The sequence below is a fragment of the Ichthyophthirius multifiliis genome, assembly GCF_000220395.1.
Source record: "Ichthyophthirius multifiliis unplaced genomic scaffold scaff_1120509250855, whole genome shotgun sequence".
In the NCBI taxonomy this organism is placed as follows: Eukaryota; Ciliophora; class Oligohymenophorea; order Hymenostomatida; genus Ichthyophthirius; species Ichthyophthirius multifiliis.
In genome coordinates, this window is record NW_004086434.1 from 124,194 (window position 1) to 151,209 (window position 27,016).

The window sequence follows — 27,016 nt, forward strand, 5'->3', positions numbered from 1 at the left end:
TTGAAATATATGAATTTATATTATACAATCCTATATAATATTTAACATGATTAAATGTTAAAATTATTTTTTAAAATACTTAAAAAATATTACAATTAAAAAAATAGAATACTTTTTAATTATTTTTAAATGTATTTTAATTTAAAAAGTTTTAATATTTACAATTTAAAAAAATAATAATAAACAAATATAAAAAATTTATTAAATAAAACTTAAAAAATTGTTATATTATTTATTATTAATAACAATAAAATTAATAAATGATTAAAATAAATTAGTTTAATATAATTTTTTTCACAAATAAAAATATAATAATAATAATAAAAAATTTATATTTAAAATAAATAAATAAAATAATTTGACAAAGATTAAATTAAAAAAAAAACTAAATGATAAGGCTTAATGATTCAAATCAAATAAATTAGATAAAAGTTAAATAAGAAAATTTAATTTTATAAAATGAAAAAGAATAATTATTACTTTAAGAATTCGAACTTTAATAAAATAATAATATATTATGTACTTAAAATTAAACAAAATTTTAAAATGGAGTATTAAAAAATAATATATATATATATATATTAAAAAATTATTTATTTGAAAAAGAAAAATATTTTAAAGTTAAAAATAGAATTTGATTTTTTAATAAAATAAAACATCTCAAAATAATAATAATTATAAACTTTAAATTATAAGGCTTAGAGAATATAGGAATAATCAGAAATCGAAAACAATATAACAACTTAAAAAAGCTTTTTAACAAATTTAAATAAATTAAGCAATTTTAATAATGATTCTCTAATTTATAAAGGCTCATTATATAAAATGAAGAAAGATTTAAATGTAACTTATATATCATCAAAATAATTTTTTAATCCTAATGGTGTATATGAAGTATTGGATGGAATTTAATATAATTAAATGAGGGTAGATGATATGGTTAATATCCATTAAGATACTTAAGATTAACTAATTCAAAAAATAGAAGAAATCAAATATTCTATTGTAAAAAACTTAGATTATATAAAGATATTATTTTTTTATAAAGGAAAAAATTGAAAAAAATAAAAATAATTTGGAAAAATTATAAATTATTTTTGATAAAAAATTTTCAAATATTAAACTTCGAGAAACTAAAGCCTTTTAAAAAAAAGTTTTATAAATTTTTTAATTAAAAAGTTATAATATATATATATATATAAATAGAACTATGCAATTTAAAAAACATAAATATATTAAGAAGAATTATAAAATTCTGCTTAATCTAGTTTATGTAAGATTTTAAAAAAAATTAAATTAAGAGCGATATTATAAAATAAACTAAATAAATGTAAAATGAGTTAACTTAATGTTTAATATAAATTGATGTATAAATAAATATATATATATACATATATATATTTTTAAATATGAAAGAGAAATTAAAATATAAAATAATAATAATTAATACAAATATAAAAACTTGAATAAATAGAATAAGAATTTATAAATAAATTATTTGAATCAAAATAAATCGAAACATATATAGATACAATAGAAAAACTTGAATAGTAAAAATTTATTTATAAAAAATATTAAAAATAAAAAAATATAAATATATAAATTAGTATATTTTTAAATAATAAAAATGAATAATAAATATAATAAAATATTGAATTAGTATTAAAAAATGAATAATAAGAATTTAATTAAAGCTTTATGAAAAGAAATGAATCAAATATTGAATTGTAAAACAGTTTAACAAACATAAGTTAGATTTAAATTAATTTATCAAGAACAAATATCCGAGATTAAAAATAAAAAACTACATAATAAATTCCAAATAATGATTTAGAAATAAATAGAAATTAACTTTTATATAGAATTAATAACTTTTATTAATAAAATGTTTAAGGACCTGATGCTTTAGTGAATAAATTATTCGAAAAATTAAATGAGTTAAATGTTTTGTCTTTAAGTTTGCATAAAAGATATTAGGAATTGATCATTGAAAAAAATTAAAAATAACTTGAATTACAATAAATGGAAAAAATTGAAAAAAAATGTATTATTTAATAAAAAGATATTCTTTAATTAAAAAATTAAGAATTTTTTTGCTAAGATTTATCACCTTAGATTACTTTTAGAAATAAATAAGGAAATTTTTAATAAAAGGAGTATATTATTTATGAATGTGAATCTTCTGGAATTGGAGATTTTATTAAAAATGATTCAGGATTTTTAAATTGGCTTTAAAGTAATTAGAAACAATCAAGCTTATTTAATTAGAAATAAGATTATTAAGATAATAATAAATATAATTAAAATAATACTTAGAATAATGATATTAAAAGTTAAAATAGTTATTAATAATAACAAAAATTATTTTCTGATTTAAATTAAGAAGACGAAAAAAATTAAAATATTTATTAATAAGAATAGAATATTGAATAAAACCATTAGAAATGTAATTAATAGTTTGTTAAAGAATAAAAATATGAAAATAATGAAATTGATAATGAAGGAAAAATTAAAGAAAATAATCAATAAAATTAAGAAAAAAATGAAGAAAAAATCGAAGAAAATAATGAAGAAAATAATGAAGAAAAAAATGAAGAAAAAAATGAAGAGAAAAATGAAGAAAAAAATGAAGAAAAAATCGAAGAAAAAAATGAAGAAAATAATGAAGAAAATAATGAAGAAAAAAATGAATAATAAAATGAAGAATAAATGGAAGAAAAAAATTAAGAGAAAAATGAAGAAAAAATCGAAGAGAAAAATGAAGAAAAAATCGAAGAAAAAAATGAAGAAAAAATGAAGAGAAAAATGAAGAAAAAAATGAAGAAAATAATGAAGAAAATAACGAAACAAAAGTTTAGAAAAAGAATGTTAAATTTGAAAATTATAATAAAATTTTGGAAATACAAAGTGAAGATACTCTAAAAGAATAAGAAAATAATAATGATTTCATTAAAAATATTGTATAAATCAATAATGAAAGCAACTAAATAGAAAGCTATGAATAAGACGAGTAAAAATTTTAAGAAGATTTAAATATCGATAAAGGGACAATTAATTAAATGAAGATATATCTAGATGAAAATAACTAATTAGATATATAATAATTAAAAGAAAAAATCGAACAATTTCATAATTTTTGTTTTGGAATATTTTTTAAGATTATAGAAACTTTATACAGGTATAAAATTAAAAAAATAATATCGTTTTTTTTTAAAAAAAAACTAAGATATTAGGAAACAATTCAAAATATTAATAGCTTTGTTAATGAAATTTTAGTTGATAATGAAATGAATGATTTTACTACTTAACTAAAATCTTTTTTGTATGCATTAAGAAAAGGAGTTATTGCTTTAAAAGATAATCCTTCTTTATATAATAAATATGGAAGTATTCCTACAACTAATTAGTCTTTAAATCTTGGTATTTATAAATATTTTATATATTTATTGTTTAAGTTTATTTTATTAAATTCAAAATAAAAAAAAGAAAATGAAAGACGATTTTCTAGTATTTCTGATAACTGTAATTTTTATTTATATAATATTTAATATTAAATAAAAAAAATAAAAACAATAAATACATAAATAGAAAAAATTTAAGAATAAGAAAATTTTATGCCTATAACAAAATCAGAATTAAAAAGCATTTTTATTGATATATTTTCGGAAAAAAATATTAAAAAGGCAAAAGTATTTGCAAATGAAATAAGAAATGTAAAAAAATATAAGAAATAATATATAAAAATTTTAATATATTAAAACATAATAAACAATTATAATAAAATAAAAAGGATATTTTCTTAACTCTTTTTTAAGGAAAGAAAAGAATTTAAAAATATTTGTATAATCTGTATACGAAAAATAGATAAAATCCAGATTAAGGGGCTATAGAATCAATAAAAAAAATCTATATTTTAAAAGATTAATCCTTATATTTATATTCAAAAACCTTAAAATAAATATTTGAAAAATATAAACAATTTTTCATATTATTAAATAATAGAATAAAAATAAGTAAGCAAAAAAAAATATAGAAAAAAAAAAAATTAAATTGAAAAGGAAATGATTAAAAAAATAATGATATAACTACAAATAAATTTATTGATTATTAAAAATCTTACGATTATTATTTTAATGGATTAATTAAAAAAATTAACGATTATTACGACGAATAAAACGAATTATCATGTCCTATAACAGAAGATATACCTTAGAATAAAAAAATTAAAAAATTAAATGATAATGAACGTAACAATAATGATGCAAACTATATAAATATGATTTGTAAATTAGCGGAAAAAAAATAGGATTATAAAAAGATAAATATTTAAAATAATAATAAAAATAATAAAAATAAAAACTAATTTAACATAAATTTATTAGATTAATCAAATAATCTTTAATTTTAATAAAATAATGTCACTGAAGAAGTATTTTATATCATATTATTTTTTATTAATAGAATTTTAAATAAAGGAATTTTAAGAATTAAAATATAATAATATAAAAAATTAAAATAAAAAGTATATAAAATAAAATAGTTTAAAAAATTTAACTCAATAAAAATAATAAAAGAAATATTATGCTAATTATGAAAATTAAAATAATGAAGAAATAAAAAAATATTTATCTATTGAAAGAGTTATAAGTAAATTAAGAAAAAGTATTTAATATAAATATATAATATATAAATTATATATATATATATATTTATATATTTATATATATATATATATTCACACATATATAAATTTTATTTTTATAAATAGTTGAATATAATTAAGATATATAATCTTCCTAAATTAAATAAGGATAATATAACAAATTTTATTTATCTAATATTAAATTATAAAAAATTTAATAAAAAACTTTATAATTAATTTAAAGTTAAGGAAAAATCGATCAGCTTGTATAAAATAATATTTTTTTTAAAAAAGAAAAATAAAATAATACATCTATTCAATCTTAATATATAGGAAATAATAATAAATATATTTTTGATTCATTAAATTTACCTGTAAAAATTAATAATAAATTCGATAAATTAACTCCATTGTTTTAATCTTAAAATTAATTTTAATTTTAAACCCTTTAAAATTATTTTCTTTAAAAAGAATCTAAAAAATAATAAGATATTTAGTAAATTAATAAAAATAATAAATAAGTATTATAAAGTTTAGGAAAATTAAAGATAAAAGAATAATAAATAAATTATAACAACAATAAATTCTGAAAAAATGAAAATTTTTTTATGATAAAATTAAATAATATTATTTAATTTATAATAAAATTATTTAAAAATATATTTATTAATATAATTTTTTATTATTCTACCATTTATTTAATTTAAACTTATTTATTTCAATGTTTTTTTTTATTTTTTTTTTAAAATTATTCATAATTATAAATAAAAATAATTTGTTTTCATAGTTAATTAAAACAAAATATTAATACTAAAAATTTTAATTAATTATTCTTTTCAAAAATTTATATATTTTAATCTTTAAAATAAAATTTTCAATTATAATAATAAATTAAAAGTAATAAATAAAAAAAATATATTAATTGAAAAAAAAAATCGATTTATTTAAAAAATAAAAATAATATATAAAAATATGTATATAAAATTTATTATTATTATTAATATTATTTTTATTCAATTATGGAAAGATTCACTTTTCGATTTCGAAGTTTCTACTTATAAAGAAACTTATTTTTAAGCATTATCTAAAAGCATTTGATTTTCATCTATATATATATAAATATATCTAATAAATATATATATATATACCTTTAGGTCTTGCGAAAGGAAGAATAATAATTTTGTTATAAATGCAATTTCCAACTACAAGTATAACAAAGCCAATAGCTTCTACTACAATAGCTCCTGCATTTAGATTTTCCCATTAATAATTCGGATTTGAGCTACTTACAGTCAAAATAATACCAAAAATCCACACAATTACTGTTCTGGAAACATCTACTACAGATCTAGCTAAAGAAGATACATGTTTAGTAATATTTACACCACAAACATTAAAAGCTGCAATTGTGAAAACACCTAAAATAATCCAGAATCCAAGAATACCTATATTTATTTATAATTTAATTTTCATTAAAAAATTATTACCACTAGCAAATTGTTCAAAATATAATCCTGGATATTCGTATCTATAATCTGGGCTTTGATCTGTACCTACATTAACGCAAGCATCTGTAGGTAAACTACATTTGGCATAAGATAAAGCCGGTAAAGCAATTGCGTATATAACTAATCCCCAGAAACCTTCTGTTCCAACAACTTAGAATGGATGTAAATAATATTTACTGAAAAGCTTTTCTTCAGAAACAAATAGAATCCCGTTTGTAATTAAAGAAATTAAAATTAAACCCATTGCAACTGCTGCTTTTGAAGTATCCTTTTTTTATTAATATTTTAATTTTTATTTTATTTTATTTTTTTCACTTTTTGATCATTACTGTTTTTAAAAACTAGATTGGATAAACCTACAATTCCTACTCCTATTACAGCTAAAGAACAGCCTATGTAATTGAATAGTTGGAGTTTTTTTTTTAGGAAAAATATAGTGAATAATGTAGTTACTAATATAACTCCTCCTCTTAACATTTAATATATAGAAGGATTAATGAAATTTAAGGCTATGTATTAAAGATTGGAAGTGAAAAAATCAGCTGCAGCAGGAATTATTAACCAGAAATAATTCATTTTAGTTTCTAGTTAATTTGCTTTGGCTTCTAGTACTTCTTATTCATATTAGTCTTTTTTGAAAGTTTTGAACCATAAAAATAAAAATATGCACGAAAATTCACCTACAAACATTGTCACGGCTTACATGAAGGGATGATAAAATGCTTTACCATTAAGAGTAGATGAGTTTTATAATTTATAGACTATTTTTGTTATTATTATTGTGTTTTTTTTTTTTTAAATAAAATAAAATAAAATGTAAATATAATACCTATGGTATTTGATGCGCCTGCTAAAATCATACAAATTAAGAGGAAATATATAAATCCTTTTGATGCCTAACTTTATTACATCTTTTTTTTTTATTATAGTTGAATATATATTTATAAAAAATTACTTATTTTTAGTATTTATTATATTACAAAATTAAGTTAATCTAATATATCTATTACCTTTTATTTATATTTATAGAAGATTTTTATTTAAATAGTTTTTTTTTTTTTGTTTAAATATTTTTGTTTTGTTTAAATAATTAATTTTTATTTTAATTATAAAAGAATTATATTATCGTATTATATAAATATTTTAAATGAATAATTTTAAAATACGCTTATTTTTGTATTGTAACAGTATTAATAAATTATATTAGTTATTTTAACTATATAATTTGTAAATATAATAAAATTATTAAAAAAATAAGATTAAATAAAATAAACTTTAAATATTTTTAATAAAGAATTAATATTGTAATTTTTTTATATTATTTTTAACTATTAACTATTAATTTTATTTTTATTTCTTTTTCTTTTAAATAAAACAATACAAAATAATAAATATAATTATTAAAAAAAATAAAAATATTTAATATATATATATAAAATTTAAAATTAACATGTATTATTTATATAACATAATTTTTTATATTTTAATCTAGATTTTATAATAATAATATACTTTATTTTTTATATTTTATATTTATAAATTTTTAATTAATTTTGTTTATTATTAAGAAGAATAAATTTTCCCTGAAAAATTCGAAATTAATTTATATGGTATTAAAGGAATAGAATATGTGCATTTTGATTTTCATAAAAGGGCTAAAGTTTTACATATATATATATATATTTATTTGATTTTTATATATAAAAAAAGATTTTTAGGGAATATGATTATAAAGAAAAAATTATTGGAAGAATAAAAAAAAGTTTAGAAATTTAATTCAAAAGATTATTTAGATAGATTTAATTCATTTATAATAATAATCTGTCTTATTATTGTTAAATGAAATGCATGTAGGAAAAAGGGCTTATTAAAAGGATAAAATTCCAGTTTTGTAAAACAATTGAAGTAATTTTGGATTGAAAAGCGAAATTATATTTCGAAATTGTATTTTTGGACATATTCTACAACTAAAAATGCATCTAAAAAACTTAAATGTTATAAGTTTAAGTAATTAAATATCATAAAACCTTCAATAGAATATTTATAAAAAAAATAAAAATAAAATTAAAATTTACAAATAATAAATAAATAATTTATGAATATGTTTTTATGCATATTATTTTTGGGAACAAATTTGTTAGATTGATTGATTTATTATATACCTAAAGTTTTCTTTTTTAAATAAATATAAATAACTAAAAATAGTTTTGATTTTTAATATCAATATTAAATAATTTCTATTGAAAAAAACTATTCTATTTATTTTTTTAAAAAAAAGAATCCAAATATGATTTCATTTAATTTTTTTAATTAAATCTTGAAAGTTTATTTAATAAATTAATTTATTATAACTTTTAACAACTAAATATTAATATTTTTAATTAATTTTATAGTTATATATAATAAATAACTAATTTTTAATTTATTAATGCACTTTAGATTTAACCTAAAATTTGTTTAAAATTTATAAAATGAAAATATATAATATATATATTTAAAAAACAATTATTTTAAATATTAAATAAAACTTAATTTATTTTTTTTTAAAAAAAAAACTTTTCTAAAATAAATAAATAATAAACAAAAATATTATATAAATAAACAAAAATGACAACACCATTTATATCCAAAAGAGAAAAAAATCAAGCTGACAACAAAGAACAAGCTCAAAAATAAAAAGAAGCCCACGATAAATTTAACTAGGCAAAAAAATTAATGAAATCTGAAATAAAAGTACAAAAAGATATCGAAAAAGCAATCCAATTTTTTTCTGAAGCAATAAGTCTATTACAAGTAGCGTCTTAAGAAAAAGTCTAAACATATGCTAAATATTACTCTGCGAGAGGTAATGCATATATGGAGCATGGTCAATATTAAAGAGCATTATATGATTTTTCAGCTGCAGTAAGATTTGATGAAGGACGTGCAGATTATTATAGTATGAAAAAAAAAACATATAAATATTGATAAATATATTTATAATTTATAAAGGTTGCAGAGGAAATTGTCTTTTATAATTAAATTAAATAAAAGAATCATTAAAAGAATTCAATAAAGCTATTGAATTGGATTGCACAGATGGTTTTTCATATTTAAATAGGGCGTTAGTATTCGCAAAATTAGAAGAATATAATAACGCTATAGACGATTATTCAAGTGCTTTGGGACTATTGAAAGATAATAAATAAGCAAATGCAAAGTTCAAAGCTTATTTTCATAGAGGAAATTGCTATAGATAAATAAAAGAATATGATAAATCTATAGAAGATTTATAGAAAGCATGCGAAATAAAAAAAGACAATGCACCAGCGCAAAATAATTTGGGATTGTCATTTTTTGAAAATTAATTGTATGAACAGGCTTTAGCAAAATTTTAAAATGCAATAAATTTAGATGATTCTAAAGCAACTTATTACAATAATAAGGCTTTAGCACTATATCATATAGGAAAATTAAAAGAATCTTTAATTGAATATAATAAAGCTATAGATGTTGATCCTTTAGATGCACGTACATTATATAATAGAGGAAATACTTATTTAGCTTTAGGGTATTATATATATATAAATATATATATATAAATATATATATATATATATATATATATATATATATATATATATATATATATATTCATAAAAAGATAAAATTAAGATGCACATAATGATTTTGATTAAGCTATTTAGTTAAATCCTGGAAATCCTAAATTTTATCATTCGAAAGGGTTAGCTTTTTAAGATGTTGAGGATTATGAAAATGCAATTATTTTTTCAAACAAGCATTAGGTATTTAATCCGACCATGTACCTTCAATCTATCATTTAGGTTTAATGTAACACAAGAATGGTGATTTAAATGAAGCTTTGTAATCTTTTACTTAAGTATTATAGGCAATAGGAAATGATAGATTAGTTTTTGAAAGTCGAGGCTTAGTTTATTAAGAAATGAAAAATCATGATTATGCTATATATGACTTTGATGCTGCTATTTAACTTGAACCGGGATATGCCGAAGTTTATTATTATAAAGGCTTGAGTAGAATTGAGTAGAGGAATTTATAAGATGCTATTGAGAATTTTAATATGGCAATAAAATTAGGTTCTAATAATCCTGGAATATATAGCGGGATAGGATAATCTTATAGACTTTTAAGAAATTACGAAAAAGCACTTTATTATTTAAATTAGGCTTTGGAAAAAAGCCCTGGAAATGAAGAATGTCTAGTATAAAGATCAAATATTTACGTAGATATTTAAAAATATTAAAATGCAATAGACGATCTTTCCGAGGCTTTATCTAAAAGACCGAATGATCCTTAAATTTTATATAAAAGAGGTTTGGCTTACTATAAATACTTATAATTCGAAAAAGCTATCAAAGACTTATTAAATGCTATGGAAGGCGGGCCCTTTTAAAGCTATGAAAGTGATATTCATTATCATTTAGGGATTTCGTTTGCTAATTTAGAGTTGTTTGAAAAGGCTATTTAACCTTTAAGTAAGGCTATTTAATTATGTAAATATGAAGCATAGTATATACATGAAAGGGCTAAATGTTATTTATTAGTGGGGGAGTTTGAAAAGTCGGTGGAAGATTTTACAAGAGTAATTTAATTATAACCGAAAAATTCACATGCGCTTTTTGGAAGAGGGTTTGCCTTTAAAGCTTTGAAGGAATATGAAAAAGCTGCTGAAGATTTTGAGTAGGCAAAGATGCTTGATCCAGGAAATCCGAAGTTAGTTGTAAATTACAAAATGATATAAAAGATGTAGTATATTAAATTATGTTAACCTGGGGAAGAAACTAAATGAATTAATTTTATTTATTTATATATATTTTTAAATTAAAATAATTTTTTTTTACATTTTTTTATTTTTAGTTATATTAATTAATTTAAGATTTTTTGTTTTTTATACAAAAAAATAAGTAATTATTGTTTTATTTATATTATACAAATATGGAAAATTAAAACATTAATATAAATTTTAGTTAAAAGAAAAAAATAGACTAAAACTTATTAAATAGCTTACTATTATTAACGAAGGTAATGAGTATTGCTAAAATATTCCTAAAAAATTATTAAGTAAAAAGTTAGATATAATATAAGAAATAAGTAAAAATGAAGAAAATAAAGATTAATAAAGGAAAATAAAAATTAAAAAATTCGAAATATACCTCGGGATATTTGATTATTTAAAAGATTGTAAATGAAAAAAATATATATTAAAAAATAATAAAATAAATAGAAAAAATAAAATTAGTACACAAAGTGCTTTTGGCTTTTATTTTTTTACTTATTTTTAGTGATATAGGTATGAGTATTTTACACTTTTTGAATTTTGCAAATACAAGTTGCTAAAATACAAAATATATAAATTTAAAAGTATATTTTACGGATATAATAAATGTTATTTTTATCAATTTGATTAAGTTTGGAATAATAAATGAAGTTTTTTAAATATTTAGTAACAGTTTTCCTATAAAAATGGAATTTTAGTTTATTATTCCTACAATATAATTAGGTGTTTTACCGAATTTTCAAATAAATTAATATAGCTATAATTTAAAGGAATGTAAATAAATAGATGAAAAGTTATTTTATTATAATTATTGCAGAAATTTTGTTGATATTCTTTGCTATTGTGTAATTATATTGATTTTTTTATTACTTTTTTTAATATTTGTAATCAAAATAAAGTTTTAAAGGGATTAGTGGAAAAAAATAAAGATTTATTTTTTAAGTATTTCATGCTTTTTTTTGAGTTTATTTTTAATTTTTCATTTTATTTTTTTCAGTATTTTTATTTTAAGCAAGACTTTTGTTGCTTCTCTTTTGCTTTCATTATCCCTTTTTTGGATATTTGGTATTCTTTTGGCATTCTGTGCTTGGAAAAAAGTTAAAAATAATGTGGATGTTTTTGGGTATTATGAAGGAGAGGTTATTGAAGATATAAAAACGGAAAATAATAGTATTTTAAATGAATAAATATAAAATGTTAAAGTTGATAAATCTGAAAATATAATTAATGATTAAAATTAATAAGAAGAAAAAATTTAAATAAATATAATTAAAAAAAATAGTAATCATATTAAAAACGAATAAAACTAAAATTAAAAGGACTCTAATTTAAATGAAATTATTAAAAAAAAAAAAAAAAAAAATACTTTTATAAATAATAATTAAATTTTGGTAAAATTTGAAAATTTTAGTTAATAAAAAGATTAAGAGTTAGCCTCTATAAAAATTTTAAATAATAAAGAAACCAATATAGATAATATGCATTAAAAAAAAAATAGTGATGATTTTAATATATAAGAAAGTTTAAAAGATCTCAGAAATATTAAATAAAAAAAATAAAAAATAAAATAATTAAAATAATTAAATATATATTGAATTTTTAATTAAAATTAAAAATATTTGTATTATAAATATAATATATCTGTTTTTCTTTATTTATTAATTATTTTTATTTAAATAAAGAAATAAAAAAACCAAAAATATATATTTTATATTTTTTTTAATTTATTTTAACTAATTAAGTAAATAAATAAATAACAAATAAATAAAAAGTATTTTAATAAGAATTTTATAATGTTATCATAAATATCAAGAAGATTCTTTACCTAATTATAATTAGTACTTTAATATATATATAAAAAATTTAAAAAATGCTTTTTTAATAATTAATTTTTATTTAAAATAAAGGAAGTTTAACCTCTTATTGTAAATGTTGGTGATTTTTGTAAATTGAGGAAAAAATTTACTGAAGATTAACTAGTTATGTTTAATTCATGCTCAGGTGATAATAATCCTGTTTTTGTTAGTGAATTGCCTGGTTTATTTTTTATAAAAACATAAATTAAATATTTTATATTTTTTTATATTATTTAGGAAAAAAAGCTTTTATAAGATAAACAGCAGTACATAATATGTTAAGTAATTCAATATTTTCGATATTAATAGGAAAAACATTTAGAGATTCAGTCTATATAAATTAAAATATAAGGTATAGGGCACCAATATTTATTGAAGAAGAAGTATAAATATTATAATAGTAATAAAAAAATATATAAAATGTAAAGATTGAAGGATATATAGAAGTATTAGATGTATAAGAATAGGAAAATAGAAAAATTATTGCTTTAAGAACAATTATATATAAATTAGAATATAATAACTAGGTTGCAACAGATGGAGAAGTAAAGCTTATTTATTATGCCCCTGAAAATATTAAATTAGAACAATTTATAGAATAATGAAAAAAGATATATAATAAAAATATGTAAAAGTTTTTTTATAAAATATTGTAAAAAAAATAATGATTTTTATTTATTTAATAAATTCAATAAATAAATAATAAAATACATATATTTTTTTTTATATTTAAAAAAAAAATATATTTATTTAAAAAATAACATATAGTTTATTTTTCTCTCATAAAATATCAAAAATATAAAAATTATAAATTAAATAATAATTAATGAATTTTCAACCCATTCTTAAAATTCCTGCTTATATAAGCTTATTAATTTTAGGTGCTAATGTTGGATTTTATAATATCTTAATAGCTTCTTTTGGATCTTATTATAATGACTTAAGTGCATTTTATACTTCTGGAGTCATTAAAATTTATTAAATTTCAGGATCAGCCATAGCATGTTTTGCTCTTTCTTCTTGCTCTTTTTAATCTCCACCTCCTACATATATAGATTATTAAGTTTAAGCTAAAGAAGTTTTTAGTTCTTGATTATCAGGTTCTAATTTAAGTCCTTTTTCATAAGCATCTATTGCTTTATGATATTCTTTCATAGCGTGATGACAATTTCCTTTTTTTAAATAAGCTTTAACATATTTAGAATCTAATTAAATTGCATGTTCAAAATCTTTCAATGCAGTTGGAAATTCAAGTAATTTTACATAACAAATACCTCTGTTGCATATATATTTAGGATCACTAGGATTTCTTTTTACTGCTTAATCATATTCTTTCATAGCATCAGGATATTTTCCTTATTTGAATAACTCTTTGGCTATTTTTTTTTTTATTTATATTTTTTTATTTTTATTTTTTAAATATACCTTTTTCATTATGTTCTTCGGCTAATTATGGGTTAATAAAGGCTTTTTATTCTAGTTCTTTTTATAATTTTTCTACAGCTTTTAAATCTAATTTTACTTTTCCGTTGAAATCTTCTAGGAGGGATTTTTAGTACCATTCAATAGATTATTTGTAGTCGTTTAATTTGGCATAACAAGCGCCTTTTCTAGCATATAATTTAGCAAGTTTCTAAAAGTCCTTTATTTGGTGATCTTCGCATATCTTTAAAGCCTCATTTACTACATCAATAGCTTTTTAATATTAATTAGTTTCGATATATACTGCGGCTTTATTGTTGTAAAGGAGAACTTCTTTAGGGTTAATAGAAATTGCCTTATCATAACATTCTTAAGCTTTATCAAATTATTTCTTTTTATAATATTCATTTCCTTCTAATTTTAATTTTTCTTCTTCTGATACATTTTTAGATTATTAATGTTATTATTATTATTATTATTTTTGAGGTGATTAACTTTTTTTTTCTTCAGTATTTTGATTTTTTTATTCATCTTTTTCTTCTTATTGTTATTATTCAGGTTTTCCTTTTTATTATTAATATTTATTAGCCATATTTTATACGTCAAAATCTTACATCATAATATTTAAAGCTTCTTATAATCTAGGATCTTATTACATAAGTACAGGAAACATTTACGGATTTTTTTAAAGCATTTATAATTTTTACATAAAACTAGGATCTTTTAGATAATCAGCAGTCTTAGGATTCATAGCTAATTTCATCATTATTTAAGCTGCGAAATTATCCATAAAACCATCTCCTTTTTTTCCACTTCCGCCTTAAGAAATTTCATCTTAAACATTTTAAAGCCTTTCTTTTAAAACAGTGTTATTTGGTTCATATTCTAGGCCTTTCTTATATGTATTTACTGCGTCTTCTAATTTACCTAATTCATATTCCGCATGACCTTTTCTTTAGTAACCTTTTGCCCAATCAGGCTTTAATTATATGCATTTATTGGCATCTTCTAAAGCCTTTTCAAGATCGCCTTTAGATGCGTAAGCTCCACTTCTGTTAGAATAATATACATGATCATTAGGGTTTATTTATATAGCTTTAGTAAATAAATCAACTGCTTCTTCGAAACGGTTCTCTTGGAAAGCTTTATTTCCTTAGTTTTTATATTCCGTAGCTTGATCAAGGGACATTTTTTTTTTATTTATAATTGTTTTTTGTTTGGTTTTATAATTTAATTAAATAAAATGATTCTATTTATTTCTTTTAAATTATATAATAATAAACTAATATCTTTTTTTTTATTATTTTCTTTTTTTCTTTTTAAAGAATAATAGAAGATTAGAAAAAAAAATTAAATATAATTATTATTAATAATAATTTATATTTTTTAAATGTATTAATTATAATTTAGCTAATTTGATTAATTTTATATATTTATAATTAATTATTTTATATTAATAATTATAAAAAAATTTAAATAATTTATATTATAATGTTATAAAATATTTAAAAAAATATATAAATTTATATATATAAACATATATATTTATTATTTATATATTATTATTTTATTTTTTTCTAAATATTATTTTTTATATAATAAAAACATACATATTTAACATTTATTAAAATAATGTTTTTAGTTATTTATATTTTAAAAAAACAAATTTAAATTTAAATATAAATTATATATTTTAAAAATTTCATATTTCAAAAGTTATTTCATTTTCAAAATTATCCTTATTTATAATCCAATCCTAATCTAATTTAATATATTTATCTATATACTTATCATTTACTTTAATCCCAGCAATAATAATCTAATTAATAATATTTTTTTAGAAAACAGTATTTTCATTTAATCCTTTACTACTAACTGTAACTTTAAATTATTGTTAATCATTATGATTTAAATAAAAACCTTAAGCAAAAATATTCATAACACAATTATTATTGTTTTCCTAACAATTATTGACTATATTATCATCATTATTATAATCTTCAATAGTTAACATACTACCTGAGGCTTATAATTATTAATCAAAAGCAATAAAAAGACTAAATTTATTATCTAAAAATCTACTTCTTAATACATTTTAGTTATCTTAAATATGAACGATTTTCCCGCCTCTAATAAACAATGGCACATAATCACTAAATGGTACATCTAATTATTATTTTCCTGCTTTATAAGGCTACTTGCTATAAAAATCATAAAATGTATCTCCTTCAGGGATATAAATATCAATTAGAGTACTTTGAGTTTATTCATTTCCCTCTTTCAAAACTGGAGCTGCTAATAAAAATTCACCTAACATAAACTAGAATTCAATATCAAAAGTATTCAAATCGTTTGGAAATTCAAAAAAAAGAGGTCTAAAAACAGTCCCTACACCTCCTTATCTGACAAAAAGATGATAATAAAATTTTAATAGTTGATATCTAATATTTAAAGAGTTCAAAGATGCCTATAAAACATAAGGATAGTCAGGAAAAGCATAAGGTTCTTAAGAAATATAGCCTATTCCATTATGATTTCGGGAAAAAGGATACAAAGAGCCTAATTATTACCATCTAGCAAGTAATTATGGAGTAACATTTCCATTTAAACCACCAATATCATCTCCTACAAGAGGTATTCCGAACATTTAAAAATTCATTATTCCTGGTATAGATAATCTTAAATAATCCCAATTTGAAAATCCATCACCATTCCAATGCTATACAAATCTTATTATAATAAATATATATATTTAAAAAAAAAAATTTAAAATTAATATTAAATATTTATATATTTATATATTATATATTTATATATTTATATATTTATATATTATATTTATTTATATATATATATTTATATTTTTTTATAATCTTATATTTATATTTTTTTATATTTATTTAATTTTTATTTTCTTTTTACTTTCCACTGCCAAATAATGTACTTCTACTTAATATAAATGTCAATTTTTTTCCCATTTTCTTAACTATTTTATATGTTGCTATACTTTCTGAAAATCCATTTAGATTATGCATATCATATTATGTTAAGTTGTAATTTTGTATATAAATTAGTTCTGCGTCTTATTTATTATATTATTTGGCATCCAATGATAATGTTTTAAATTCTAAATCTTAATTTCCTTAAGGATTAAATGGTATATCATTATTTTATTAATTTAATTTTACATTTTAGTGTTTTTTAATAATTTCTCCATTAACGAAATTCGAAAACTCATTCATATCAATCCATATACCATCTTGTTATAAACCTGTTGTTTAAGTTAAATTTTAAAATCCTTCAAACCAAAATTAAGTAGAATTAGGATGATTAAAATCAGGATAATAAGTATCTCCTGGCCAAACTGAACCAACTAATGGTTTATTAGTTTTTGCACTTTAAATAAAAGTATTCATTTCGATTCCTTTCTTAGCATAATCAGAATTTATAGCTATTCCAACATCAATTATACTACTCCAATGCACACCCTAATTATCTGATCTATTTAAAAGATAATTTAGATAAAAATTATATATACATATTTATATATATTATTACAAATTATATATTTTTTTCATAGTATTTAAATTAAATCTTTTTTAATCTAATGTAAAATCTTAAAAACTATTCATATAATCAATATCAGTCCATAAAGAATCTAATGGAATTTATAATTAATTAAACTTATTCCAAACTTCTTATAATTAATCAGAATTATTGTATCCCCATCTACATTAATGAAAACCTTACACCCAAAAAGGGTGCAAAATCCACCCATTTACATACTAATGATACATTTTTATTACTTCTTCAGGATTATTTCCTAAAAAAAATTTAAAATCGAAATTTCCTCCAATAACTTTATACATTAATGATTAATTTTATTCATAATCAATTTCCATTCCATAAGAATTTCTTAAAAATACAACATGGAATTTATTTTATTCGTGTTCTTTCCTTAAATACATTGGATGGGCACCATATATTTACTAACCGAGAGTTCCGTTATCTATTCTGGCAGCATCTGCGTTCCATATAGTATATTTTCCAGATGAATATTAAAATGAGGACCTTCTTTCTCCTAATCCGAATATTTTTTCGTTATTCATTTTTGTCTTTAATTATAAATATTTATCTGAAAAAATAAAGTCCGAACTTTATACATCAAACAAAACCTCTTAAGTGTCTTTTCGCCAAATTTTTATTGAAAAATCTTCTCCTTCATCTGATATTTAATAATCAAATAAAACGTCTTTTCCGTCTTCTTTTGTTACTTTTGTAAAAGGAAAAGGCATTTAATGAGGAAGCTCGAATCTTTGGTTTTAACTATCTGTTATTTTTAAATTTAGTTCATTATAGTTATCTATTATTAATGTTAATACGAGATTTTATATTGGAATATAATTAGTGTCATTTTATGGTTTAGAGTATTTTAAAAAAGCTTTAAGTCCGCCATTTGGAGTTTTAATAAGCTTCTATATTTAATATTTGCCTATTTCATTATAATTTTAAATTTTTTAATAAAATACAAATTATATTAATATTAATGCAGGTATTATTAATAATAAATATTTATTCATTTTATATTATTTTACTTAGTCTTTTTTTTATTTTTATTATTATTTTATTTAAAATTATTTTTTTTATCAAGTTTTTATTATGAATTTATTTTCTTTTATAAATATTAAATATGTTTTAATTCATATTTATTTTTAATTTAAGTATTATATATTGAAAATATTTTTATAATAGTATATGTTATTGCATATATTATATTAATTATACATTTAATTTTATTTTATTTTATATTATTTAAATTAAATAATTACATTAAAAATATTTATTATAATAGAATATTTTATTATATATATTATATAAATTATCATTTTATTTTAATTTTATATATAATAATTATTAGTATTTTTGTATATATTATATAAAGATAATAATATAATTATTTTTATAAAAATCATAATTATAAAGATTTTAATATAAAAAAAATATCATATTAAATATTTATTTTTATATTAAATTATGAAAATATTATAAATATATTTAATAAAATAATAAATAATTTGTATTAAATATATATATATAAATATATATTATTTATATTTTAAATTATATATTTAATTAATAAGAAATATTATTATATTTTATAAAATATAATAATTTAATCTTATTTATTTAATTTTTTTTTTTTTTAAATATATAATATTTTAAATATATATTTATTATTAAAAAAATAATAAGCAAATATATAAAAGAAATATAATATAATAACATTTAAAATATATAATAATAAAATAATATATTATTATTCTTAATAAACTATTAAAAATAAAAATAAAAATAAAGCCTAAGCGTACTATAAAAATATATAATAAAACATCTATTAATATATATTTATATTATATATATATATTTTTTTTATTGTACAAAAAAATGACATAAAAATAAATAAAAAATATCATTTATAAAATACGTAACATTTAACTTTACTGTTTGCTCAATTTATATAACCATAATTACTATTATTATTATTTTTTTCACTAACATTACAATTAGTATTTCTTAAGTTATTATTTTCATCGTCGCATTAAACCATTTTGCCATTTTAAAATATTCCATTTTTAATCTCTCCAAAAGTGTAAATATATTTACCTTTTCCATGCTATTTTCCATCAAACCATTCCCCTTCATAAATTTTTCCATCTGCCCATCTATAAATTCCAAATCCTTATTTTTTATCTTCAAAATAATCCCCTTCATAATACCTTCCATCTTACCAAGTATATTTTCCTTTTCCATGTATATAATTATTTTTCCAGAATCCTTTATATTTTTAAATACATTAATTTTAATAATTTTTAAAAACCTTCATATCTTCTTCCATCATTCCATTTATATATTCCCTAATTTAATAGAAAATTTTTAAAAAATATATATTAATTATATATTACATATCCATCTAATTAATTCTCGACCCAAGATCCATCATAAGAACTTCCATCTGCCCAAATATAGGTGCCTTAACCATTTTTTTTACTATCTTTATAATAACCTTAATATTTACTACCGTCTTACCTTTCTTAAAAAGTTAATTTATTTTGTTTATTTAAAAATAAACAAATATGAATATATAGAATATATATATTAATTAATATATATATATATGTATTTATTTTTAATAAAATTTACCATTATTCTACACCATATCCGTTCTACATATCATTACTCCAGTATCCAGAATATTTAGAACCATTTACACGTGTAAATGTACCATATCCTTATGCCTTATCGTCTTGCCAATTTCCTTCAAAAATATCGCCGTTGGCATGATAAAATGTTCCTTTTCCACATGCTCTATTATTTTTCCATTCGCCTTCATATTTTGCACCATCAAGCCTTTTTATTTAAAAAGATAAATATTTTATTTTATTAAGAAAAATACCATGTTTATATTCCAAAACCGTCTTTTTTATTTCCTAACCATTAACCTTCATAAACTATTCCGTTTTATAAGTTTATAGGTTCTTTCTTTTATCTTTATGGAGTTAAATTTATGTAGTTTTCTTAGATTTATAAATATTCTTAATGATTCTACATCTTTTTTTTATTTTTTGGTTTATTCTATTTTTATTTTATATGTACATTTTCATATAAAAACTTATAATCAATAACATCGACACTTTCTTTTGTAAATTCTGCTTTTCCAAACATATCTTCTTGATGCTTAATTTTTTGTTTTATTTTAATTGTTTATTTTTTAAATATTTTTTTAAATACAAATTAATATTCTATTTTATTTTCTTTGTTCTCACTGCATGTACATTATGTTTTACATTCGTTTCCCATTAAATTTATGAAAATTTAAATAAATATATTTATCTGATTATATAAAAATTGTTTGTATGTATTTTTTGCAGAAATTAAATATGTATGTAGTATTTTATTATATAGTTATAATTTAATTTAAAATTATTTACTAAATTAAAATAATAAATACAATATAGAAGTTAGTTATAGTATATTAATTATATTTTTTTTCTATATAATTATATATAAATATACAATTTAAATATATTATTTTATCAATTTAAATAATTTTTTATTATTTCATTTATTATTTTACTCAAATAAAATTTTTTTATATATTATTCGTAAATATTATATTTTCTTATATTTTAATTTAAATATTAGGAGAAAATTATTTTATTCTAGAAGTATTTTGATTTCTTGATAAATCAATAGTACTTTAAGACCTTTAGTTTATTTTTGATAAAGTAAGAGGTTTTATAAGTTTATTATTAATAAATTTTTATTATAATTATTTAATTTAATTTTTAATTAAAGGAAATTAAATAGTTTTAATATGTTTTTATTACTGACTTTGATTAGAAATTAAATTTTAAGATAATTATTATTCGTTTCTTTTTTTTATTTATTTTTTAAATAAAATAATATGTTAAATAATTAAATTTTACTTTTCTTATATTATTTATATTTCTTATTTAGATTACATAGATTTCTAATGTTTATGTTTTTTAGACAAATTTTGTATTTAATTTTTTGTAAAAATTTCATTTACATTTGAAAAAGCTTTAGTACATTATTTAATTTTTTCACTAATTTATTATTATTTATGAACAACAAAATTTTATTCATTTAAATATTTATGACTTATTTTATTTAATTAACTAAAATATTATTTCTTATTATTAAATTTCTAATTTATATTGTTTAATTAATTATTTATTTTTTATTCAATATATTAATTTTTTAAATTAGTTCTTTGCTTTTCGAATTCTTCAAAATCATTATTATTGACTAATGGTAATTCATTTTAAAGTTTATTTATTTGTTAATTGATTATACTCATTAATTATATTTCTTATAATGTTTATTCTGCTTTTATATTCTCTTCTTTCTCTTCTATTTTTTCATATTCATATTCATTATTTCCTAAATACTTTTTATTTTATTTTATATATTAATTAAAAATAAAAATATTAACTTTATTCATTTCTTCAATTTTATTTTATATTTCTTATTATTTCCAATCTTATTAATATTATTTGCTTGTTCTTTTACTTTTTTAGATTTTTAAACTCTTTTAATATATAAATTCTTATTTAATTAAACTTTAGTCTTATTAAATATCCTAAATTTTATCATTTTAATATTTTTCTTATATTTATTCTTTTATTTAATTCGAATTAAGTTTTAAATTATTAATTAATTAGTTTATGAAATTTATTAATTCTTTTAGAATTTTAATAAAATTTTAATGCCCTATTTCTTTTAAAATATGTATATTTTCATAAACAATTTTCATAAAAATATCTTTTGTATTTTCTTAATCACTTTACATATTTTTTAATTTTATTAATTTAAAAAACCTCTCAAAATCTTAAATTGAACAAAAATAAAAAATTTAAAAATCATTTTTTATGTGAGAATATACTTTTTCTTAAAAATAGTTAAATTCATGTAATATTTAATCAAATAAACTTTTTATTAATAAAAACCTTTAACTAATTAAATTTTCCTCTTATTTATTATTTGATTATTATTTAATTAGATCATTATTCTATTCATCATCAACTACTTTATTTAACATAACAAATTTATATATTTATTCCAAAAGTATATACAATTAGCTTTTTTCGCTTTGTATTTTCTTCTTCTTTCCCAATAAACTTTATGTAGAATATAATATATTACAAAATCTATATAAAGTTTCGTTCATAAAAAGAAAACATTTCGGCAAAAATTATTATATAGATGTATATTCGTTTAAATCTGATTTATTGTTTATATTCTTAATTCTTAATTTTTGGGTTGCTTCTAATTATTTTGACTCATTTTCGAAATTTTATCTTTCTTAATATTATTCTCTTATTTCTCCTTAGTAATTATTTTCCAATATTGATAATTAATTATTTAAATTTTCTTTTATTCTAATAAATCTTCCATTCTGTTACTTAAAGTTTAATTTGATAAGGTATATTTCTGTTATTATTATTTTTTTATATATATTTATATGTCATATGTCATATTTTGTTTTTTTTACATTATATGATTCTATAATTTAATTAACTATTTCATCTAACTTATTATTATATTAATCATAAAATTCTATAATTTTTTCTTTTATTGATATATCATTATTATTATCCTAAAATTAAATCTAAAGATTTAAATATATAGATTAAAATATTAATAAATAAAATTAAATAATTATACATTTTCATATTATAAAGAACTCATAGTTTGTAAATAGTTTTCTGGATTATTATTAAGAAAAATTTCAACAATTTTATTAAAATTATTAATTTAATTTATAATCTTTTATTGTCTTTTTTACTATTTATTCGAAATAAGTTATTCTCTTTAGTCTATTTAATTAATAATTTATTTATCATATTCTAATTATTAATAAACTTAATATTATTTCTACCTACAAATATAAAGCCTCTCCGTTTCTTCGAATATTTATTACCTTTAAGTCCCATAGGAATTTATAAAATCTTAGATACATTAAAGTTTATTTTTTTTGTCTAAATTAGTATATTAGCTATACTTTTAAAGTTATAAACTGCACAACTATTATTTTTTATGATAAGAGCGATTTTTTATTTCCAAAAAATTATTTTGTGTTTGAATTTTCTGAATAATTTATTCTAAATAAAATATTTCTTATTTCAAGACATTTTTTGATTTGATAATTTCCTATATAACATGTTTTAATTGCTTTTATTTTTATTATTCTTATATAGATTATTATTCAATATTTTCTAAATAAATTTATTAAGAAAACTTTCTTTTGGTTATATTTATGATATTATTTATTGACATTGAAAAATTTAAAGTTTTATTAAAATCTAATTAATTATTTGAAAAAATATTGTTTTATTAAGAATCTTAAATTTTTTGTTGAAAATCGCTAACATTTTAATTATATAATAATTATCTTTCCATTTTTTTAATTTTTTTTTTTTTTTATTAGTTAATATTTAAAATCTAATTTATTATTTTCAAATATTAAACATGTTAATTTTATAATATATTTAAATTGTTTTCTTATATTGTGGCTTCTTATTTAAATTCTTTTCTTAGTATATTATTAAAGTTTTTTATTTATCTTTTATATTCTTAATTCTGTATTTTTATTTTTGTTTATAAATTAATTAATTTATTTTTACTTTCTTTGAAATCTTATTTTATATATATGATTTTTATTTTCTAGGTGATATTATTTATTCTATATCTTAATTAAAATTAAAATTTTAAGGCGAATTTTATTTTGTTTCTTCAGAATCATATGATAAATTATTTGAACTATTGGTTAAATTCCGAAGTGAGCTTCTTTTTAAATCTATACTATTTTTTATAGTTTTTTTTTAAAATATTAATTTCTATATATATAAGTATACTGACTAATATTAAGATTTTTATTTTCTTCAATTTCTATTGAATTTTATTATCCTAATTATTTAAGAATATTTATATTTGTATCTTAATTTTTTTTATTTATTAAAATAACATTTTATTTGTTGTATTATTAATAAATGTAATTTTATAATTATTTTATTTTTATAATAAAATTTTTTTAATTACATAAAAAATAAAATTTAATTTTTAAAAATGTCATAATTAATTTTTTTGTTTTAAATACAAAAAAAAAATATTACTAAATCTAAAATAATTTTTTTTTGAGAAAAAAAAAAAAATTGATTTATAATTTTAAAGTTCATTAAAGTTTTATTTTTGAAAAAAATAAAAAAATATAAAAATATTCATATATTACATATATTTTATATTTTTTTTTTATTATTATTTCAATACTTTTTATTATTATAAACGATTTCTTTAATTTATTCAGCTATTTTTTATTTTTTTTAAAAAAACATATTATATTTTATTAACAAAAATAATAATAATAAAATAAAATACCTGTTAAAGTTTCATTTTTAACCAATTAATCAGTTAAACTTAATAATTAGAATTCATTAGCTTTTAATAATTATTTAACTCTCTAATAAGATTCCTTTTAAAAAACATAAAAAAATAAAAAATAAAAAAAACTACCTTTAAAATCTTCTATACTTCCAAATCAAGTGAATAATTGAATTAATCAGAAATTTCTATTTTATCATTAGCTGAAATAAGTGATAACTATTCATTCATAGCATAATACTTAATATACTAATAAGCAATTTCAGTAGCTTTCTGTAAATCATTTGAACATCCTGTTGTTATTTAATCATTTCCCATAAATAAATCTTCTGCAGCTCTCCCTCCCATAGCTACATCAATAAATGCGATCATGTTTTTTTTTGAATTATTATGTTTATCAGTTTCTGGTATCATCGACGTCTTTTATATAAAGATATAAGTTTTTAAAAAAATAAACAAAATTTTTATTATATATATATATATATATATATATATATATATATATATATATATATATATATATATATTTATATTTATTTATTTATTTACAAATCCTAGAGCCCCTCCTCTTGGCAAAATAGTAACTTTATGCAAAGGAACACTACCAGGAGTAAGTAAAGCTGCAATAGTATGTCCACTTTCATGTATAGCAGTACATTTTTTATCTTCTTCAGTTATAAACATATTTTTTCTTCCAACTCCCATAGCGATTCTATCTAATGCATAATCAAAATCTTTTAAATTAGCATTATCCCTATCTTTTTTTATTTTTTGAAATCAAATAAAAATAAAAATATGTATATATTATATTAATACTGTCTTTTATAGCATTCAATATAGATATATTAACCATATTTTAAATATCTGCGCCTGAAAATCCTGTTGTTTGTCTAGCTAATTCTTTAGCTTAAATATCATTTTAAATTTTTATATTTTTCAAATAATATTAAAATAACTTTTAATAAAAAAAATATTAAATAGAATAAAATATTAATAAACTTATTCTCTTCCTTTAATATCTGGTAAAGGGACATGAATAATTTTATCGAATCTTCCCGGTCTTTTAATAGCTGGATCAATTGCCTATTCAAAGTTTGTGGCTCCTATAACTATTACATTATCACTTTATTTAAATCCATCCATTTCTGCCAATATCTAATTTACAGTGTCTCTAGCATGAGAAGGGTCGTTTCCTCTTCTACTACCAGCTACTGAATCTATTTCATCTATAAAAATTATTGAAGGCGCTTTTTCCCTTGCTTTTTTGAATAATTCTCGAACCCTAGAAGCACCTACACCTACGAACATTTCATCAAACTCAGAACCACTTTTGTAAAAAAAAGAACACCCAGCCTCTCCTGCTAGAGCTCTTGCGAGTAATGTTTTACCAGTTCCAGGTTGACCTATTAAGAGTATTCCCTTAGGAAGCTTAGCTCCGGCTTGATGGTATTTTAGAGGGTTTTTTAAATAATCAACTAACTCTTCAAGTTCTTCTTTAAATTCATCGATTCCCAAAACATCGGAAAAACGAGTTTTTATTCCTTTTTCTTCTTGTAGGGCTTCAGTGTTGGTATATAAATTTAAAACTCTATTTTTTTTGGTTTTTGGTTTTTGGTTTTTGGTTTTTGTTTTTTTTGTTTTAATTTTGGTCTTACTTATTTAGTATTTCTTTACTTTTTGAGTTTTATTATTGTTTTTAATCTTCTTCAGATTTTTTTGGGTTAGAATTTTTTTATTCTTCGTCTTATTTTTTTGAAAATAATTTACGGAAATATCTCAAACTTGATTATTTTATATTCTTTTTAGTTTTTTTTTATTAGATACATAT

General features: G+C 17.7%; 7 protein-coding genes across 7 annotated transcripts, besides 34 other annotated features; 2 read left to right on the forward strand and 5 right to left on the reverse strand. All coding sequences in view use genetic code 6, as the record gives it.

Annotated features, from left to right (window-relative positions):
• Positions 1 to 618: 618 nt before the first annotated feature.
• IMG5_102660 (hypothetical protein) lies at positions 619 to 4,772 on the forward strand (the record flags this gene model as incomplete). The annotated part of the gene is made up of 7 exons (XM_004035204.1): positions 619 to 1,005; positions 2,155 to 2,236; positions 2,417 to 3,010; positions 3,487 to 3,522; positions 4,383 to 4,429; positions 4,640 to 4,662; positions 4,769 to 4,772. Exons 1-7 carry the CDS (start codon positions 826 to 828, stop codon positions 4,770 to 4,772), a joined length of 966 nt encoding a protein of 321 aa, XP_004035252.1. The 5' UTR covers positions 619 to 825.
• Positions 2,528 to 2,839: a microsatellite.
• Positions 4,331 to 4,364: a microsatellite.
• Positions 4,486 to 4,539: a microsatellite.
• Positions 4,510 to 4,547: a microsatellite.
• Positions 4,670 to 4,735: a microsatellite.
• Positions 4,773 to 5,525: 753 nt separating the features above from the next.
• Positions 5,526 to 7,061, reverse strand: IMG5_102670 (nucleotide-sugar transporter, putative; the record flags this gene model as incomplete). The annotated part of the gene is made up of 5 exons (XM_004035205.1): positions 5,526 to 5,747; positions 5,791 to 6,087; positions 6,130 to 6,418; positions 6,466 to 6,911; positions 6,980 to 7,061. 5 exons carry the CDS (start codon positions 7,059 to 7,061, stop codon positions 5,656 to 5,658), a joined length of 1,206 nt encoding a protein of 401 aa, XP_004035253.1. The 3' UTR covers positions 5,526 to 5,655.
• Positions 5,549 to 5,599: a microsatellite.
• Positions 5,594 to 5,626: a microsatellite.
• Positions 6,421 to 6,461: a microsatellite.
• A 122-nt stretch (positions 7,062 to 7,183) lies between the features above and the next one.
• Positions 7,184 to 7,235: a microsatellite.
• Positions 7,202 to 7,239: a microsatellite.
• Positions 7,207 to 7,249: a microsatellite.
• Positions 7,250 to 8,712: 1,463 nt separating this feature from the next.
• Positions 8,713 to 8,759: a microsatellite.
• IMG5_102680 (peptidase c14 caspase catalytic subunit p20, putative) lies at positions 8,758 to 13,420 on the forward strand (the record flags this gene model as incomplete). The annotated part of the gene is made up of 9 exons (XM_004035206.1): positions 8,758 to 9,088; positions 9,142 to 9,700; positions 9,794 to 9,935; positions 10,040 to 10,891; positions 11,175 to 11,232; positions 11,766 to 11,793; positions 11,961 to 12,087; positions 12,856 to 12,985; positions 13,042 to 13,420. The coding sequence occupies 9 exons, from the start codon at positions 8,758 to 8,760 to the stop codon at positions 13,407 to 13,409; spliced, it is 2,595 nt and encodes an 864-aa protein (XP_004035254.1). The 3' UTR covers positions 13,410 to 13,420.
• Positions 9,705 to 9,783: a microsatellite.
• Positions 13,421 to 13,530: 110 nt separating the features above from the next.
• Positions 13,531 to 13,579: a microsatellite.
• IMG5_102690 (stress-induced protein sti1 family protein, putative) lies at positions 13,536 to 15,446 on the reverse strand (the record flags this gene model as incomplete). Its single annotated transcript, XM_004035207.1, has 2 exons — positions 13,536 to 14,180; positions 14,230 to 15,446. Coding segments are annotated over 2 exons (1,758 nt in total), but the record flags the coding sequence as incomplete, so codon positions are not given.
• Positions 14,182 to 14,235: a microsatellite.
• Positions 14,188 to 14,221: a microsatellite.
• A 198-nt stretch (positions 15,447 to 15,644) lies between the features above and the next one.
• Positions 15,645 to 15,689: a microsatellite.
• Positions 15,674 to 15,736: a microsatellite.
• Positions 15,737 to 15,764: 28 nt separating this feature from the next.
• Positions 15,765 to 15,824: a microsatellite.
• Positions 15,825 to 15,925: 101 nt separating this feature from the next.
• Positions 15,926 to 15,963: a microsatellite.
• Positions 15,964 to 16,016: 53 nt separating this feature from the next.
• IMG5_102700 (hypothetical protein) lies at positions 16,017 to 18,432 on the reverse strand (the record flags this gene model as incomplete). Its single annotated transcript, XM_004035208.1, has 5 exons — positions 17,785 to 18,432; positions 17,149 to 17,727; positions 16,309 to 16,955; positions 16,147 to 16,251; positions 16,017 to 16,045 (listed from the first exon to the last, which is right to left on the reverse strand). Exons 1-5 carry the CDS (start codon positions 18,333 to 18,335, stop codon positions 16,017 to 16,019), a joined length of 1,911 nt encoding a protein of 636 aa, XP_004035256.1. The 5' UTR covers positions 18,336 to 18,432.
• Positions 17,002 to 17,123: a microsatellite.
• Positions 17,009 to 17,123: a microsatellite.
• Positions 17,009 to 17,126: a microsatellite.
• Positions 18,433 to 19,266: 834 nt separating the features above from the next.
• Positions 19,267 to 19,366: a microsatellite.
• Positions 19,307 to 19,359: a microsatellite.
• Positions 19,367 to 19,735: 369 nt separating the features above from the next.
• On the reverse strand, positions 19,736 to 20,835 carry IMG5_102710 (hypothetical protein; the record flags this gene model as incomplete). The annotated part of the gene is made up of 5 exons (XM_004035209.1): positions 19,736 to 20,061; positions 20,105 to 20,141; positions 20,190 to 20,313; positions 20,428 to 20,634; positions 20,681 to 20,835. 5 exons carry the CDS (start codon positions 20,833 to 20,835, stop codon positions 19,736 to 19,738), a joined length of 849 nt encoding a protein of 282 aa, XP_004035257.1.
• A 464-nt stretch (positions 20,836 to 21,299) lies between these two features.
• Positions 21,300 to 21,341: a microsatellite.
• Positions 21,342 to 21,370: 29 nt separating this feature from the next.
• Positions 21,371 to 21,428: a microsatellite.
• A 114-nt stretch (positions 21,429 to 21,542) lies between these two features.
• Positions 21,543 to 21,579: a microsatellite.
• A 379-nt stretch (positions 21,580 to 21,958) lies between these two features.
• Positions 21,959 to 22,012: a microsatellite.
• A 3,000-nt stretch (positions 22,013 to 25,012) lies between these two features.
• Positions 25,013 to 26,901, reverse strand: IMG5_102720 (metalloprotease m41 ftsh, putative). Its single transcript, XM_004035210.1, has 7 exons — positions 26,844 to 26,901; positions 26,188 to 26,776; positions 26,005 to 26,143; positions 25,738 to 25,946; positions 25,321 to 25,608; positions 25,186 to 25,279; positions 25,013 to 25,114 (listed from the first exon to the last, which is right to left on the reverse strand). The coding sequence occupies exons 2-7, from the start codon at positions 26,494 to 26,496 to the stop codon at positions 25,071 to 25,073; spliced, it is 1,083 nt and encodes a 360-aa protein (XP_004035258.1). The 5' UTR covers positions 26,497 to 26,776; positions 26,844 to 26,901; the 3' UTR covers positions 25,013 to 25,070.
• Positions 25,286 to 25,315: a microsatellite.
• Positions 25,657 to 25,721: a microsatellite.
• Positions 26,147 to 26,186: a microsatellite.
• Positions 26,780 to 26,829: a microsatellite.
• Positions 26,783 to 26,821: a microsatellite.
• Positions 26,902 to 27,016: the final 115 nt, after the last annotated feature.